At 49.2% G+C, this 17,251-nt stretch overlaps 1 protein-coding gene across 3 annotated transcripts; it reads right to left on the minus strand.

The window, feature by feature from the left end:
• Nucleotides 1–2,968: 2,968 nt before the first annotated feature.
• DUSP3 (dual specificity phosphatase 3) lies at nt 2,969–16,732 on the minus strand. 3 transcript variants are annotated; one of them, XM_045526673.1, is made up of 4 exons: nt 16,480–16,732; nt 13,390–13,616; nt 8,332–8,438; nt 2,969–3,498 (listed from the first exon to the last, which is right to left on the minus strand). In XM_045526673.1, exons 1-4 carry the CDS (start codon nt 16,602–16,604, stop codon nt 3,262–3,264), a joined length of 696 nt encoding a protein of 231 aa, XP_045382629.1. In that variant the 5' UTR covers nt 16,605–16,732; the 3' UTR covers nt 2,969–3,261. The 3 variants fall into 3 exon arrangements, with proteins under 3 accessions (XP_045382629.1, XP_045382631.1, XP_045382630.1); XM_045526675.1 differs by lacking the exon at nt 2,969–3,498 and adding an exon at nt 4,806–7,324 and having other exon boundaries at nt 16,480–16,681; XM_045526674.1 differs by lacking the exon at nt 2,969–3,498 and having other exon boundaries at nt 8,030–8,438; nt 16,480–16,679.
• Between the last annotated feature and the right edge of the window lie 519 nt (nt 16,733–17,251).

The raw sequence follows: 17,251 nt of genomic DNA on the forward strand, positions 1-17,251 counted from the left end.
GAAGCTTTCATTGAAGACGGATTGTTTGAGGACGGCTCTCCGGCTCCTAGCCCCGAAGGGAGGCTGGGAAGAGGGCTGTGGCCCAGATCCCCTTGGTATTTTAACTGGGCAATGAATCAATACGCCCCACCTGCGGAGCCTCTGCAAGGCCTTTGCCACCTGCCTCAACTTGTAGGTTGCTGTGTCCATCTGCGGCCGACTGTCCTCTTTCCACCATCCATCACCTGACACATGAATGCAGCTGCTCTGACAGTTTTACAAGCCAGACAGAAGCCCCTGCAGGAAGGGCTCTCTCTGATACCTGCTTCCTAAGTCAGTTTCCTTCGGGGCAGAAGAAAACAGCTGTGGCCATTGTTGGGGGTGATCTATCTCTCCCAACAGAGCCGGTAGTGTTGGGAGAAGCTGGGCCTCCGAACCCCCCCTCCTTGTCTGTGACCCGCCAGTCCTTTTCCCTTGCTCTGGAATGTGGACTGTTAACCCTATCAGGGACAGACAACTGCCTTCTTGCAATGGACTTCGGAGCGACCGTTCTGATGCCTGGGGGGGGCGGGGGGGGGGCGGTCCTCAGGCAGGCGGGATGGGCACTTAGAGCCCCACCTGCTGTTGGGAGCTGCCGGACTGTCCGCGTTGGAGAGACCATGGGAACCATCCTTGGAACACTTCTGCCACCTGCTGGAGACAGAAGGAAGCGCCAGCCACTGGAGAATGGCGAGGCTCAGGATTTGATTTGATTTGATTTGATTTCATTATTTTATTTGCAACTGGAGTAATATTAAAAGAAAAAGGAAGAATCCACTGGACTTGAACCTCTAAATGATCTCCACTCCACTGAATTATGGTCTGCCAGTGTATAGGAATGGTCTTCACGGAATGGCCCAAGGAAAACTTGCAGTGGTGTCATCTGTGTTTTCATTCAATGTTAAGTCACTGACAGATCTTTATATTTACTCAGTCCACAGACCTGTCATTGTTCAGAGTTAGACAACATTCCCTGGGGTTAAACCCCCAGGGTTTTAGCTGATTCCTGTCGTGGGTAGTTTAGATTATTTTCAATTTTCTCCTATCCTCAGCAAGGCTGCTATGAACATTCTCTTACAAAGTAACTTTTTTAATTAAATTTTTTTATTTGGAGAGAATTATAAATTCACAAACACTTGTAAGAGAAATACAAGATTCTGTGTAATCTTTACCCAATTTCTCCCAACAGTAACATCTTGAAAAATGATAGGACAACATCACAAGTAGGATGTTGATATTGACACAACTCACCGATCTTATTTTACCTGTACTCATTTGTGTGTGTGTGTGCACATGTGCATGCACACGTGTGTGTATTTAGTTCCATGAAATCTTATCACCTATGTATATTCAAGGATGCACCACCACAGTCAAGATAAAGAACAGCTCTGTGACCATGAGGGTCCCTCGGGTTGCCCTTGGTAACCACACCCACCTCCCTCCCTCGCCCTCCTTCCCCACTCCTAACCCTTGGCAACCACTAATCTAATCTCCATTTCTATAATATTTTCATTCCAAAGATGCCATGTAAATGGAATTGATCACTATGTAACCAGCATAATTTCCCAGAGAGTTATCCAAATTTTACATATTAGTAACTTGTTCCTTTTTATGTTTGCTGAGTAGTATTCCATAATTTTTTTTTCTTTAACATTAGGGTTATTTCCAGAGGTGAATGCGGTGTCTGAGGGAGTGAAGAGTTTGGTAGGCCTGGCTATGTGTTGCAGGCCGTTCTTCCCCTTTGGATGAGGACACCAGTCAGATTAGATTAGGGTCCACCCTAATGACCTCATCCTAACTATTAATAATTACATCTGTAACAGCCCTATGTCCAAATAAGGTCACGTTCTGAGGTACTGAGGATTAGGATTTCGACATATAAATTCAGGGGGTGGGTACACAATTGAACTCATAACCAAGGCTGCCAACACTGGGTTTGGGCCGTTAATTTTTTATATTAAATTTAATAGTTGTGTCTTAATTTCTAGAAAGGCTGTTCTTCCATGTGATGATTTACTAGCTTTTGTTCCTACGGAGCTGCCTGTTCTATGTTCACTTGCCAAACATTTAATAAAGCAAAGGGGACACACACTCCCCCTCCAGAAGCTCCCATACCAGGGAAGAAGTAAGTTTTTCATCCAAATACCTCCAATACCAAGTAGAAAGTGGCTGGTGCCACTGAGAAAACGTTCGGATGCTTTTTTTCTAAAAAGATAATTTTGTTTTTTGGAGCAGTTTTGGGTTCACAGCAAGATTGAATGGAAGGTACAGACATTTCTCATATACCTCCTGTGCCCACACATATGTAGCCTCCCCTGTTACCAACATCCCCCACCTGAGTGGTACATTTGCTACAATCGATGAACCTCCACTGATACATCATTGTCCCCTAAAGGCCACTGTTTACATTAGGGCTCACTCTTGGTGTTGTACATTGTATGGATTTAGGCGAATGTATAATGATGTGTATCTACCATTATAGTATCATACAAAGTATTTTCACTGCCCCCAAGTTCTGTGTGCTCTGCCTATTCATCCCTCCCTCACTTTCCCCAACACTTGGCAACTGCTGATCTTTTACTATATCCATAGCTTTGCCTTTTCCAGAATGTCATGTAGTTGGAATCATACCATATGCAGTATAGCCTTTTCAGATTCGCTTCTTTCACGTAATAATATGCATTTACGGTACCTCCATGTCTTTTCGTGGCTTGACAGCTCATTTCTTTTTAGTGCTGAGTAATATTCCACTGTCTTGACCCATGGTTTATCTGGTCAACTACTAAAGAACATCTTGGTTGCTTTCAAGTTTTGGCAGTTACGAATGAAGTTGCTATAAAAATTCATGTGCAGGTTTTTATGTGGATGCAAGTTTTCAAATCATTTGGATAAATACCAAGGAGTGTGACTGATGGATTGTATAGTTAAGAGTATGTTTAGTTTTACAAGAAACTAAACTGCCAAACTGTCTTACAACGTGGTTGTACTATTTTGCATTCCTACCAGAAGTGAGAGTTCCTGTCATTCTACATCCTGGCCAGACGCATTTTTTGAAAGGACAAAATGTTACCGGGCCTTCAAAGGAGAGAACAATCTCTTCCCCCTGGGGTGGATCTGGGATTCTCATGGTAAGACACAGCATTTGGACCAGACTTTGAAAAACAGGCCAAATTTGGAAAGTACATTATGCTCCTTTAACTCCTTGGGATCATAGAATCTTGGAACTGGAAGAAATCTCAAAGGTCATCTGGTGTCATTCTCTACTTGGTTCTCGAGGAAGCCCCTGTCTCTAATTAATGGAAACTGAATGTTCTCCTTATTGGCTGCATTTTTAAACAGATTTTGCTCCCACTGGTCAGTGGCAAGAAGGGAATACCTGGATTTGGAGGGCAATCTCGTTTTTAGGCGGCTGCCTGCACGGAGAGATGTCCACATCACCGTCCTTATTTGCACATCCATACACAATGGAATGTTAGGTAGCTGTTAAAATGAATGGGGTAGAACTCTAAGAAATAACTAAAATATCATTTCAGAAAAAACAAAGCATAGATATCTCTATACACATATGTACATGTGTATGCTTACATATGCATGGGGTTTTTCTCGAAGGATATGATAGTTAATAGTGGCTTCCTTTGGGGAGAGAGATTAAAGGTTTGGGGTAAGAGATTAAAGATTTGGGGTAAGAGGAGTCTCACTTGTCACTATAAGCCTTTTATATTGTTTAAACTTATTACTATGTATATATATATATATAGTATTACCTTTTCATTAAAATATTTTTAGTACTTATACTTAAAAAATACTTTTACCAGTTTTATCTAGTAGTTTTATGCCTTAAGATTTTATGTAAAACCATCAAGATTATGTTGTCAAAGAGGCTTGACAAACAGTGAGCCAGTGTAACTGCCACATGTGACAGAGGAGGGATGGAGCCCAGAGAGCCTCTTTCTCTGCTCAGGCCTTTTTTGTCTGGGACAAAAGACACCCACATTCTCAATTCTTTTTTTTTTTTTTTTTAATTCAGAGAGAAAAGGAACATAGCGCCCATAGCAGGATTTAAGATATCTGGGGACAGAGGATATATTTTGGGATTGCCTGTTAGCAGGATCACTCAAATCTCAAAATGCCACCCAATCATGGGAGACCAACTTGAAATTGTCACCCTAGTTCCCTTCTTTCTTTCTTTCTTTTTTTTTTTTTTTTGAGACAGAGTCTCACTTTGTTGCCCGGGCTAGAATGAGTGCCGTGGCGTCAGCCTAGCTCACAGCAACCTCAAACTCCTGGGCTTAAGCGATCCTACTGCCTCAGCCTCCCAAGTAGCTGGGACTACAGGCATGTGCCACCATGCCAGGCTAATTTTTTCTATATATATTTTTAGTTGTCCAGATAATTTTTATTTCTATTTTTTTTAGTAGAGACGGGGTCTCGCTCAGGCTGGTCTCAAACTCCTGACCTCCAGCTTTCCCGCCTCGGCCTCCCAGAGGGCTAGGATTACAGGTGTGAGCCACCGCACCCGGCCCCCTTCTTTCTTAAATACACAAGTCTTACCTTCCTCATTTGGGTGGGCCACTCTACCCAAGAATATTCCTAACACAGAAAATTTCTGGTACTGGAGAGATGTTCCACAAATAGCTACTGTATAAATATGACCCTCATGGAACCTACAACCAGCTAAGGATGGCTGATTTTTAGATGATAATTATTTTAAAGAGTTAGAAAAAGCAAACATAAAAGCTAAGCATAGAAGCGTAAAAGAAAATCAACTGTGATGAGGACAAAAAAGATGATTTCTTTGTAATGTAAGACATTTATTTTGGTTACAATTTTAGTGTTTTAACACTGATTTGTGATACAATGAACATTAAACTTGTTTTTTTTGTTAACCGATTTGATATCTCCCCCTTTTCTGTCCAGAAAATTCACTCTTTCACAATCAAATTACGATAAAATTTGGCAGGAAGTAAGAGGGAACAAAAGTTAAGCTTTCAACCAATCTGCTCTCTTAACTTGAAATGGTCTCTAATTTCCAATCAGGATAAAGTCTGGACTTTGAAGGACCATCGTTGTTGGCTCTTCAGTCATTTCTGACACCCGTTTTATGAAAAAGAAAATTTCCTGTGAGAAAACCTCATATCTTTATATTTAAGGTCAGTGCTTATTTTGATTAAAACATTAGCATCTTAACATTAACTTGCAGCACAAAAGGCACCAACATTCCCCTTTCTGAACCATCCATCACCACGGGTGGGACGCAGCGCCACCTGCTGGCCAGCATATTATTACTCACATGCCCTCATTTCCCAGCGGTGCTATTATATAATAAATTCCAAGCAGGGATTCTTAGAGACCCCTCAGAGCCAAAAGGCACCTTAGAGGCCTTCTAGATGAGTCCCCTCTTTTGATAGGTGGAGGTTTCTGCTCTCAAGATAACTCAGAGTGGCAGGGAAACAGACCGGCCTGTGGAAAGGTATATTGTTTTAAGATGGCGAAGAAAACCATTTGGCCCTCGGATTTTTGCCTGGATGGGGTTCTGTCGGAAGAAAGGGATCAGGTCTGGGGAGGAAGTAGGGCACCCTGAGTTCCTATCCCATCACTTCCCAGAGGGTGGAAAACTGTCCAGGAACAGCTCCCACTCACAGCTGGGCATGTGTTGGCTCTTACACAGTAGAATTTTATTAATATTTTACTTAAAGTACTAGGAGCTAAATCTTGTAAAGCAAATATGAGGTTTCTGGGATGAAAAACTATCAAGAAATCCTAAGTTATCCACGTAAAAGTAGTCCCAAAGGAAAGGCAGTAATTCGCCCAATGGCTTTTTCTCCCTTATGCCCACACAAAGAGGCCTTCGGGAGGTCCTAGTGAACCAGCCACACCAAACTGCTGTGTTCACCTAAGTAGCTGTGGCTGTCCTGTGGGGTGACCATTACCTGGGCATGGGAGGGGAGCCCCAGCCCCAGAGCCTCCTCCAGGAGCAGAGCAGAAGGCTCTGACTTAGGGGTGCTACATGTCGCCTGGAACAAGAGCTGCACATTCTAACCCAATTGGGGACCCACCCTTTTTACTTCCTTCTGCAAGGCTGGGTCAAGGGCATGTGCAGCATAGCTGGATACTCCCGGGGAGCTCATTTCTTGAGGAGTATTGTATTAAAGAGAGAATCTAGCTTCAGGGAGCGGCAAACCTGAACTCTTGCCTCTGCTCTGCCTTAAAGAGCCGGACAACCCTGGGGGCCATACCCTTAATCATTCTGAAACCCAGTTCCCTTTTATTTTTTTTAAAAGATCACAATATGTGAATAAGTTCTACCCACTTTACAGGGTTATTGTGAGGCTCAAGCTAGATTAAGCAGGAAGGCTACCTGAAAACTGTGACATGAGGCACACAGTTTAGAGGATGGCCATCTCACTTAGTGGATCTGCCTGGACAGCCCCATATCTGGAAAAGAAGACAGATCCTAGTTGTTCAGGGCTGCTGTGGTCACACAGAAAAGGGGACAGTGAACGTCCAGGCTGCACAGGGCCACTCCTGTGTCATCAGAGATCTTCACACCTGGAAGTGGGGACTTGCAGCACACCTGCTTCTCTTTGTCCTGGCTGGGAGCTCCTGGTCAACTCTGAAAAAGGCACATTCCCCACCTTGACATATTAACACTGCCTGAATCTAAATCTGAATCTAAATTTAAAACTGAATTTTAAATAGTTAACAAAAGTCCCTGATATTTCTTTCAGTTCAGGTAAGACTCCTTTGCAAATCCTTGCAAGTAATCCTACCATGAATTCAGGCTTCTGGGAGTCTGATACACCCGCCAGAACAATGCCCTATATATATATTTGGTGCTCAAAAAGAGTTTAATTCCACAAACTTTTCTCAGACACCCATGTGCTGGGTGCCAAGGGCATGGCTGTGGACCACCTCTCTGCCCAGAGTGACCCTGAATATAACCAACATTTCACCACTTTTCGTGACAACAATAACATAAAGTCCTAACAAGACTGTGTCCAAAACACAACTCCTATATTCTGGCAAATGTGCACACACGTGAGTGCTAGTGCATTCTGATACCATCTTTAAAAAGTCTTTTAAAAGGTTGTTTCTTTTTGTTTGTTTGTTTGCTCTACCACCAATAAAGGATCCATTTGGCCACTCTGCCATGTCTCTGAGTCTCTCCAGGGACCCTCCACTGGCACCTGTAAGTGGGTAGGGTGTGTGCCTGGGACCATTCGTTTCCGAGAGGCACACCCGCACATGCACCCACGCACTCGCGCTGTCACTGGCCAGCTTCCTCCTTCGGGTCTAGGAATAGCAACTGAGACAAAAAGCAGTTAGCACAAGTGGCTTGGGCTCGCCAGCACTGTAATTCAGGACGAAACCCTTGTAATTCTCCAAATGGTGGGGTTTTTAAATAGGCTGGACTTCAACACCCTGTTTTCTAAAAAAGAAAAATAAAACCATGCCCAAAGCATCGCTCTTCTAACAGACGAAGTGACTGAGAGAGGTCCGAGGGAAATAGTCCAAAGCCGTGGTTTCTGAATTCAACCATCCAAAGATTCACATTTTAAAAACTCTATGGATTTAGGAGAGGCTTCCAGGAGAATTTGTTGCCCACCCAATTAACCCCAAGAAAATCATTAAAATGCAACCTCTTGTGGGACTTTCCATCCACTAACAACTGACAGACACCCCCGCCCCAGCCTCAGAGCTCGTGACTCGAGAACTCTGCCTGTGCACAGGGTGTGGAAGGCTGCAGGGACACTAGGGGGCATAGACGTGGTGGGGAGGGGGCCTGCGTTTGCATAGGTCCTTCACTAGGGCTCAGGTGCTGAGGTTCCCTCTCAGCAGAGGATTTGGGGGTAGGGAGGGGAGGTTGTGAGGGGCCCCTGTGAGCATCTCCGGCCTCACACTTCCACAGACCTCCTGCCCTGGGCTGTCAAGAAGCATGCAGGCCACAGGCCTTCCCCCTCCAAGCCCCCACCCCAGGAAAAGGGACATAAGTTACAACAGGACAACCAGGGAACGAGGATGCCCTCCTCAGCAAGCATCTTTATGTGCTCCCCAGGGGGAAAGTGGCCCAGGACTGTGTAGGGACAGACTTGTGGGCACGTGCCTTGTGATGCTGGGAGCGGGGTACAGTGTGTTTCCTAAACATGGCGGCTTGGGACACCTTCAACCAGGGCCTCCCCGGCGGACCTCTGGAGAGGAGGCAGCGGGGGCGCCCTAGAGTTTCAATTTCCCCTCCTTGACTAGTCTGTCATTGAGCTGGCAGAGTTGGGCCAGGAAACCATCGTTGGGGCCGATCTCACGGTTCTGCCTCACCATGCTCAGGGCAGACTTGACGTCCATCTTCTGCCGCAGCATAAGGTACGCGATGACAAGAGTCGGGGAGCGGCTGTAACCCTCACGGCAGTGGACGAGCACTCGGCCTGCAAGAAACGGGGAGACATGGTGAGCCACGGACATCCAATCACCCCGCGACTCTAGCTGAAACTCTTCCATGAAATGCAAATTAAAAGCACAATGTCATGCCACTGGGCATCCACCAGAATGGACAAAATGCAAAAGACGGAAAACACAAAGTGCCGGTGAGGATGTGGGGCCACTACAACTCTTCTGCGCGGCTCGGGGAGGCAGGGTGCAAATTGGTACAACCACCTTGGAAAACGGTGGCGGTTTTATCTCCTCAAGCTGAACACCTGCATCCAGGTCCGTGCCCCACGGGAATGTGCGCATGTGTTCACGAACAGACCCGGACCAGAGTGTTCGCAGGCGGCACTGCTCATCTTGGCCCCAAGCTGGAAACCACTAAAGGCCCAGCAACAGTAGAAGAGGTAAATAAAAAGACTGAGCAATCTACAACTTATCAGAAGCAACACAAACACGAGGTGTATGATGCTATCGAGCAGGGAGCAGGCGAAACTGATCTGTGCTGTTGGAAGCCTGGACAGGGTGACCCTGGGAGTGAACTACACACTTGTGATATGGGCACTTCTCTATGTGTATTTTATGCTTCAGTCAAAAGCAAAACACCGAGACAACAGGTCCATCATCAGGTGAACAGATAAACCAATGCTGGTACATCCATACAACGGATGCTACTTGGCAATAAGAAGGAATGATCTATTGATCCCTGCAACTGCACGGGTGAAACTCAAAATAACTATGCTGAGTGAAAGAGACCAGACAAAGAAAACAGTACATACTGCGTGATTCCATTTATAGAAAACTCTACAAAACACACGCTAATCTCTAGTGACAGGAGGCAGATCAGTAGTTGCTAGGGAACGAAGAGTAGAAAGGGGTAGGAGGGAGGGGTCACAAAGGGACATGAGTGATGGACACGTGCACTATCTTGGCTGTGGTGATGGTTTCACGGCTGTATACACATGTCAAAAGTTACTGAACTGTGTACTTGAAGTATGTGCAGTTTACTGAATGTCAATTACACCTCAACAATGCAGTTTAAAGAATGAAAGGACACGCACGTCAAATACAAATATAAATAAAGACAAAAAAGCAACACACATACACACAAACACAAACGCCCTCTCACAGCTCCCCAAATGGCCCACGAGCCTGTACAGAATCTGGCCCCTAGCTGTGACATCATCTCCTTCTTGAGCTTCTTTTTCCACTCCAGCCCAGCCCTGGCCTGCAATTCCTCTTTCCCCAGGGCTTTGCTCAAATGTCACCTTCCCAGGAAGCCCTTTCCCATCCACCCTCACTAAATCCACAAGCCCAGTCCCATCACTTACCCTGGCTAATCCCCTTCTCCCGGCTTTATTCCCCTGCAACATGCCATGGATGGGATCATCCTCACTCGTTTACTGTCACCTTCCCACCGAGATGTAAGCCCCCCAGGGCAGGGATGTCTCGTGTTTTGCTCCTTGCCGAGTCCCCAGTGTTAGGTGAAGGAATGAAGGAATGAGCCTGATGTCAGCAAAGTTCCCACATGTTAGAGGGGGCCCCGTGAGCCACACACCTTGGCTTCTCCCTACACAGAGTGCTTAGTTCAGATCCTTGTCACCTCTCACTCGTGCCCCCTCAACACCTCCACACTGAGCTCTCCCTCCACCCTCACCACCACCATTCCACACTCCACCAGCAGCTGGAGGGTCATTCCAAAATACAAATATGACCTGACGCCAATCAATCATATGTATATGTATAGGAATATATATAAATCAATATCATACATAATATATTAAAAATAAATCCTATCCCTGTAATAAGGATGACTTAAAACAATCATATATATTATATATGAATAGGTACAGTTGTCCCTCCATATCCATGGGGGATGGGTTCCAGGACCTCTCACTGATGCCAAAATCCGTGGATGTCCAAGTCTTATATAAAATGTCACAGTATTTGCAAATAACCTACATACATCCTCCCATATACTTTAAACCATCTCTAGGCCGGGCATGGTGCCTCACACCTGTAATCCTAGCACTCTGGGAGGCTGAGGCGAGAGGATAGCTTGAGGTCAGGAGTTTGAGACCAGCCTGAGCAAGAGCCAGACCCTGTCTCTACTAAAAATAGAAAGAAATTATCTGGACAACTAAAAATATATATACAAAAAATTAGCGGGGCATGGTGGCGCATGCCTGTAGTCCCAGCTACTTGGGAGGCTGAGGCAGTAGGATCGCTGGAGTCCAGGAGTTTGAGGTTGCTATGAGCTAGGCTGACGGCACGGCACTCTAGCCTGGGCAACAGAGTGAGACTCTGTCTCAAAAAAAAAAAAAAAATCATCTCTAGATTACTTATAACACCTAACACAATGTAAATATGTATTTACATTCCATGTGCTATGTAAATAGTTGTTAAGCTGCATTGTTTAGGGAACAGTGACAAAGGAAAAATGTCTGTACATGATCAGTACAGATGCAACAAGCTTTTTTTTTTTCCAAAATATTTTCAATCAGCAGTTGGTTGAATCCACAGATGCGAAACCCACGGGTACAGAGGGCCAACAACATGTTCTATTGGTTCTGTTTTCTGGGGAATCTTGACCAATACGCTGGTTATTAACTCTATGACCCACCTAACCTCACGGTGCCTCAGTTTTCTCATCTGTGCCCACAGACCCATCGCATACAGTGGCTGGGAGTTTAAAGGAGATGACACAAAAAGCTGCTAGGTTAGTGCCTCGCAAAGGTGAGCACGCAGTAACTGTCACCCAATACTCGGAGCCCTCTGGTGGCACCTGGTACATGCTCAACTGCAGCAGCCCCAGCCCCATGTTATTGCCGGCCGTGCACAGATCTACTCTCCCTCCTCCCGAGGGCGGATTCCCTGAGAGGACTGTGGGGTATATACATCTCTAGCATATGGTAGGTGCCCAGTGAACAGTGCTGACCACTGAGTGGATTTTACCCACTGACACCTCTACACGCCATTATCTGGAAGGAGACCTGTCACCCCAAAGTCCACCAGGGTCTCTTCTGCTCCCAACACCAACCCCCAGAACACCACTCAACTTTTCCAGCACTTCTCAAATACAGAGGGGGTCCTCCACTTTCCTGCCTGTTCACTGTCTGGCTAGTATGCCTAAAGTATTAAGAGTGGGGCTACCCCTGCCCCTGCCCCTTCCCTGGGAAAGGGACCCCCCGCAGAGCAGCCACCTTACCACCTGGAACATATGCAGCATGTCCAAGATGCACAGAGCCTACCACCCATCCCCCAGGCCCAGCCCAGATGCCACCACCTCCTCCATGAAGCCTCCCTTGATCTCCCCAGCTGCAAGTGACTGCCCCCTTCTATCCCCCCACCAGCCACCCACCCAGCTCTCTTAGTGATGGGCACCGGGGTCCCCTGAGCCCTACACACCATTAAAGGCCAGCACTTTTCTGTCGACTCACTTGGCCAATCTTAGAGGCATTTACACTTGGCATTAGAGCCCACGGAATGGTCATGTGTTCAGTAATCACTTGCAGTGTACCTACTATGTGCCTGATGCTACATCAGGTGCTGGGGAGACAGACAAGCGACACAGTGGAGCCAGACTGAGGGAAGGCTTCACGGAAGAGAAGACACATGCCCAGTGCTAAAGCATAAGGAAGAGTTTGCCAGAGGACAGGGCAGGGAGAGGCAGACAGAACTTTCTAGACTGAAGACCCAGCCCACCTGGGCTGAAGTGGGAGGTTTGAAAACGTCAGGGCATGTTCCTAGTTGACTGGTTGGAAAGAGGAAACAAAGTGAGAGAGCCCTAAGTTCCCTGAACAGCCAACCACTCAATATTATATGAGAAGAGCACAATCCTCCCCCTCCATTGGGCCCCTCATTCTGCATCTACAGAGGGTGACAAGCTCAGTACAGCTGAAGTGGAGGGCTGAGGGTGACAGTGACCATGAAGGACCATGAGGGGCCTCACAGTAAAGTCTGCAGACTCCCCAGTGGATAAAACTTCTCTCTCTGAAGCCCTGGCCATGTGCCAGCCAGTGGCCTATGAAGTCTGTCCCCTGGAAATCACTTGGATGGGAGGCTGCTGGGCGTAGCAGAGACAAGGCCAATCACCCCTCACGGGGGTCACTTCCCCTGGGAGAGTGTGGGGTGGGGAGGGAGGAAGAGGTCAAGAGAGGAGCCGAGAGAAACAGCTAAAAGCAGAAAGGGCAAGTGGCCCAGCCTGCTCAGCTGCTGTCTGCCCTGTGGCCTTCTAGGATTTCCTGCCGGAAAGCCTTGTCCCACTGCCAGCGCCTCAGCAGTGCTCCCGAAGTCCTTCTTCATACTTAGGGCTGCAGGAAGCATTTAAAAAGTTGCTAGAAGATTTGGCCTGGGGGCCACAGTTTGCTGAGCCATCTCCCCTTGCCAGGTATCATGCGAACACCTAGCCAGGGAGACGCGAGGAGGATTCCTGGGGAATACTGTCTTTGCTCTTAAAATAAGAGAGAAACGTGGGAAGAGATGGCTGCCTCATCTGCTGCCCTTTGTCCTGTTGGGATGTGGCGACCGGATCCCATCTTGTGACCATGAGCGGAGAGAGAGGGAAAGAAACTGGCCCAGGCGCCACCTCAGAGCTGCTGAACCCACCAGCCCTGGTTCCTTCACCTCACAGACAATAACAAATCCTCTTCATTAGTAAGGCTGTCTGAACTGGGGGTGGAGGATGTGTAAGTGGCTGGAAACCAACCCTCAGCCAAAGTCAAATCAAATGCAAGGGCCTGGTGCTGCCACTGTGTGCGTGAGCTGCAACACCTCGTGTCCTATAGCTGATAGGCAGCCAGGTGAGCAGAGAGCGAGCCACGGCTCCAGGTCACTTACTGCAGGAGATGCAAAAAAAGAGGGTTTCTGAGATGAGACCTGCTGTGGGCCCGTGTTCTAGGATAGTCCAGTCAAAGCAGCCCCCGTTTTTTACCTGGGTGGCAGGCCCCTTACCATTCTTTTGAGCCAAGGCCTGGTCAATGAAGTCTGCAGCCCTTTCGAAGTAGGCGCTGAGGTTGAACTCCTGCGTGTCGTTGGCCTTGATGCCCAGGTAGGTGATGCCGGCATCCTTGTAGAAGTTGGCATTGGTGTTGACATGCATGAAGGACCTGCCCTCAGCAGCATTCAGGACATGGGTGATGCCCAGTTTCTGCAGCTTGGGGATATCCTGAGCCACAGACCTGGACAGGAGACAGCGGGAAGGGGCCATTAACTGACCAACTGGCAGGCCCAGGGGGAGGAGGGTGGGGAAGGCTCTGAGCCTCTTGGCAAAGCAAGGAACCCTTGGGCCTGCCGGCTGCTCCAGCCTCATCTTATGATCTCTCCCTGCACTCCGGCCATATCATATTACCAGCAGCTTCCCCAAATAGACTGGTGGTTTCACGCCGACGCTGTCCCCTCTGCCTGGAATGCCCTTCCCCACCTCCTCTGTAGACACGCACCCTCTCATCTTTCACCACCCTCTGCGGGGCTTCCTCATCTCCCCTCCATCCCATCTGGCACCATCTCCCTATCCTGTGGTGGCGGGAAGGCCAAGTGGTTAAAAATGGGCTCTGGGGCCAGACTGCCTGGGTCTGAATGCGGCCCCATCACCAGCCAGACAACCTTGAGCAAGACACTTAACCTTTCTGTGCCTCAGTTTCCCTCTTTGTGAAATGGGGGTGATGACAGTGTCTACTCCCTGGGGTTGTTACGAGTGTTCAATGGGCTAGTCCATTGATGGAGCCTGACACCGTAGTGATGCTACTATTCTAATGCTTGACGGTGCTCCTTTGTTCAGACATCCAGGCTCCGTGCTCCTTGAGGAGGAACCATATCTGTTTCAGGTCTGTCTCCCCGGGTACCTGCTGCGGTACCTGGCACATAGTAGGTGCTGAATAAATAGGGGGCGAATGAGCGAAAAGGAATGAAATCGTCATGTCCCACCCCCACCCACAGAAGGATCCTTCCTACCACACTCCACGGGCCATGTTTCTGAGGCTCTCACAGGTGAGTTAGCACCTGGGGAGCAAGCAGCCCAGCAGAACTATGGGGGTTACAAAATACTTGATCTGAATGGTCCAAGGCCCCTTTATTTCATCTCACAAAACAGCCCGAATCAAACAGCAGTCTACATTTTACAAAACGCCACCTCCTACATGATCTCCTTTGCCCAGTTCACAGCCCTGTGAGGAGGGAAGGACTGCAATATCACCATGTGACACAGCTCTGGCCCAACAGGACACGTGGAGGGACGCGTATGTGTTCCTGTGAGCTGCGGATGACGGAGCAGGGAGGAAACCTCCTTTCCCCCGACACCCAGCCCTGCTCTGTGTTCCACCTCACTCTGCTCTCATGCCCACATCCATTCAAAACTTCAAGACCTGGCAAACGTGGCTCACACAGGCTCCATCTCTGCCCTGTGAGGACAAGGCTGGAGCCCTGATGTTAAGGGACTCCCGACAGGTGCGGGAGCCCAAGTTCTCTTAGTACCTGATGCTCAGTTGATCATCCCTGCTGAGCACCTCCCACACCCCTGGCCAAGTCAAGGTCAGATTTCCTTAGAGGGCAATCAGCACCTGCCACTCTGGCTACTACCAGATGTTCACACCCTTGGTTCCTACTTGGAAAGCAGGGACAGCTGAGTGGCCAAAATGCCCAAGCAAGCAGAGATCTTGAGGCTGCCGAAGCCCACTTGCTGCTTGGGTAGTTGGGGGATAGGGTGGAGAGGGTGTCCCCAGAACTCTGCAATTACTAGGTCCTTTGGCTGGGACCATGGGACTCTGTTTTAGCTACTCCTGCTCATACGCAAACTATAAAGCAGTGGCTGCTAGAAAAAAACACTTTGAAGAGTCACTCCCATTCATCTCCCTTCTCTAATACTAATTAGACATTAAACAAATTGACCATTATCATTATTACTGCCTCTGCTATGCATGAACATTGAATAATGGAATAGACAAGACCTGTCCCCGTGAGGCTGGGGCCTGCCTCATGGACCCCTTCGAGCTCCATGATGACCCAAATTTCTGTGGCAGTCCTTGGCAGGTTAAGAAGCAGGTCCTAGCAGAGGTCAGGGGATACAGACATGAACGAGTCATTGACCTTGTCCTCACAATCCCTCAACTACTCTGAGCCACCATTTCCTCCTGTGTAAATGAGAGGAGGGATTAGTTCTGGGTTTTCAACATGCTGTCCCTTGGCTGGGCCCATGGAGCTTAGGACTTTGATCACTGGGTCTTCAGAGATGGCAGTGTAGGCATGCTAATCTATTCTTTCCTTTGGCTGGTATTTCAGAGCCTTTCAGGTTAATTAACACTGGTTGTCTCCTGCTGCTGAGAAATTCTTACTAGTAGTTTGAATAAGAGAAAATGGAGAAATCAATCTGACAAAAGAACCTGTAAGTAATAAATAAGAAATGCATTTCCTGGTGGTGAGAAGGTCTGGAACCTTTTCTAGGTGACGGCTCAGGTCCTTATGGGTTTATCACTGGATCGTTCTAGAATCTCACGTAAATCAAACCCTAGCTAGAAGGTGGGAGAAGAGGCCAGGAAATCCCGGCCCAGCTCGCTGAACTCCCAGGTTTGGGGTATTTAGATTCCCTGATCTGCGCCTGCCGGGCGGGGGTAAGTTCCACGCCCGGATTGTGACGTCAGCCCGTTGCCATGGCGGCGAAGGCAGACATTCCGCGGTGACCTCACTGCAGAACCAGGCAGCTGTCACATGACGCGCGGGCAGAAGACTGGCCGGGCGACAGAGGGCCACCTGTTAAGTGAACACGGTAGCCCCGACCCCGCCCGAGACCCAAGCGGGTGGCGGCTGAGGGCGGGGGCCAGGCGCTCCCGGGTTCCGGGCACCCGGCGACAGGGAAGGACGGCGCTGGGCCGGGCCGGGGTCCAGCCCCTCGGCCCCACGCGCGAGGGTGGGCGTCGACTCCGGTCCCCTCCCCACCAACCCCCGGTGCTCCCGGACGGGCGATCGCGCCGGGCTCCACCGACCCGCGCCTCCGGGTGGGCGGGTCGCCCCAGGCAGGGGCGGCGGGGTGCGCTGGCGAGGGGGACTCACGCGTTGCCCACGTAGATCCTCGGGGTGACCTCGTTGCAGGGCTGGCTCGGGAGGCTGTAGCAGCCGCTGCCGTCCGAGAGCAGATCGTTGAGATCTTGCACCGAGAGCTCGAACGGGCCCGACATGGCGGCTGCCCGGCCCTGCGCGCCGGGGCCCGCAGCGAGCTAGGGGGAGAGCGGCGGGTCAGCTGGGCGGGGGCTCGCCAGCCGGAGCCGCCCCGCCCCGCCCCGGGGGCGGGCCCGCCGGGCGCGGGAAGTTGCGGAGCGCGGGCGCAGTGACGCGTGGGCCACCCGCGCTCCACGCCGGGGAGGACGCGCGCCGCTGGGCGCCGAGCAGACCATCCGCGAGACCCCCGGGCGCGTCCCCGGGGTGGGGGGCGATGCCGCGCTCTTGACTCGGGGGTCTTCTCCCTACCCCAGGCTAAGGCAGCTTGTGTATCTTTTGTCAACTGGGAAGTGCAGTAACTTCCTTCACTGAGCCAAGTGGAAGAGCAATAAATGTACCTAATAAATGTACACCAAGGTGTGGCTTAGTTTTTTCGTGATTACAGGGACACTCGGGTTCCGCGTGTGAGCTGTTACGCTGCTGCCCACCAGCAGTGTTAGCATCTCCCCGACCCTTGCCAGAAACGCAGAATCTCCTCGCCTGCTGGATTGGAATGTCCATTTTACCTACGCCAGGAGATCCCTACGAAGGGCAGAGTCTGGGAAGCCTTACTCTGGGGCACATCTGCTTTCAACGTTCATGGACAGTCAGCATCGTGCTCAAAAGC

The sequence above is a fragment of the Lemur catta genome, chromosome 15, assembly GCF_020740605.2.
Source record: "Lemur catta isolate mLemCat1 chromosome 15, mLemCat1.pri, whole genome shotgun sequence".
In the NCBI taxonomy this organism is placed as follows: Eukaryota; Metazoa; Chordata; class Mammalia; order Primates; family Lemuridae; genus Lemur; species Lemur catta.

Bases quoted from the DNA above. Each gene is read 5' to 3' on its own strand.
- DUSP3 (XM_045526673.1), bottom strand. From the start codon at position 16,604: ATGTCGGGCCCGTTCGAGCTCTCGGTGCAAGATCTCAACGATCTGCTC. The intron at 13,617-16,479 runs GTGAGTCCCCCT...TCTCCTGTCCAG, and splicing joins AGGATCTACGTGGGCAACGC to GTCTGTGGCTCAGGATATCC. The intron at 3,499-8,331 runs GTGAGGCAGAAC...TCATTTTAACAG, and splicing joins TCAAGTCTGCCCTGAGCATG to CTACCTAACATTCCATTGTG.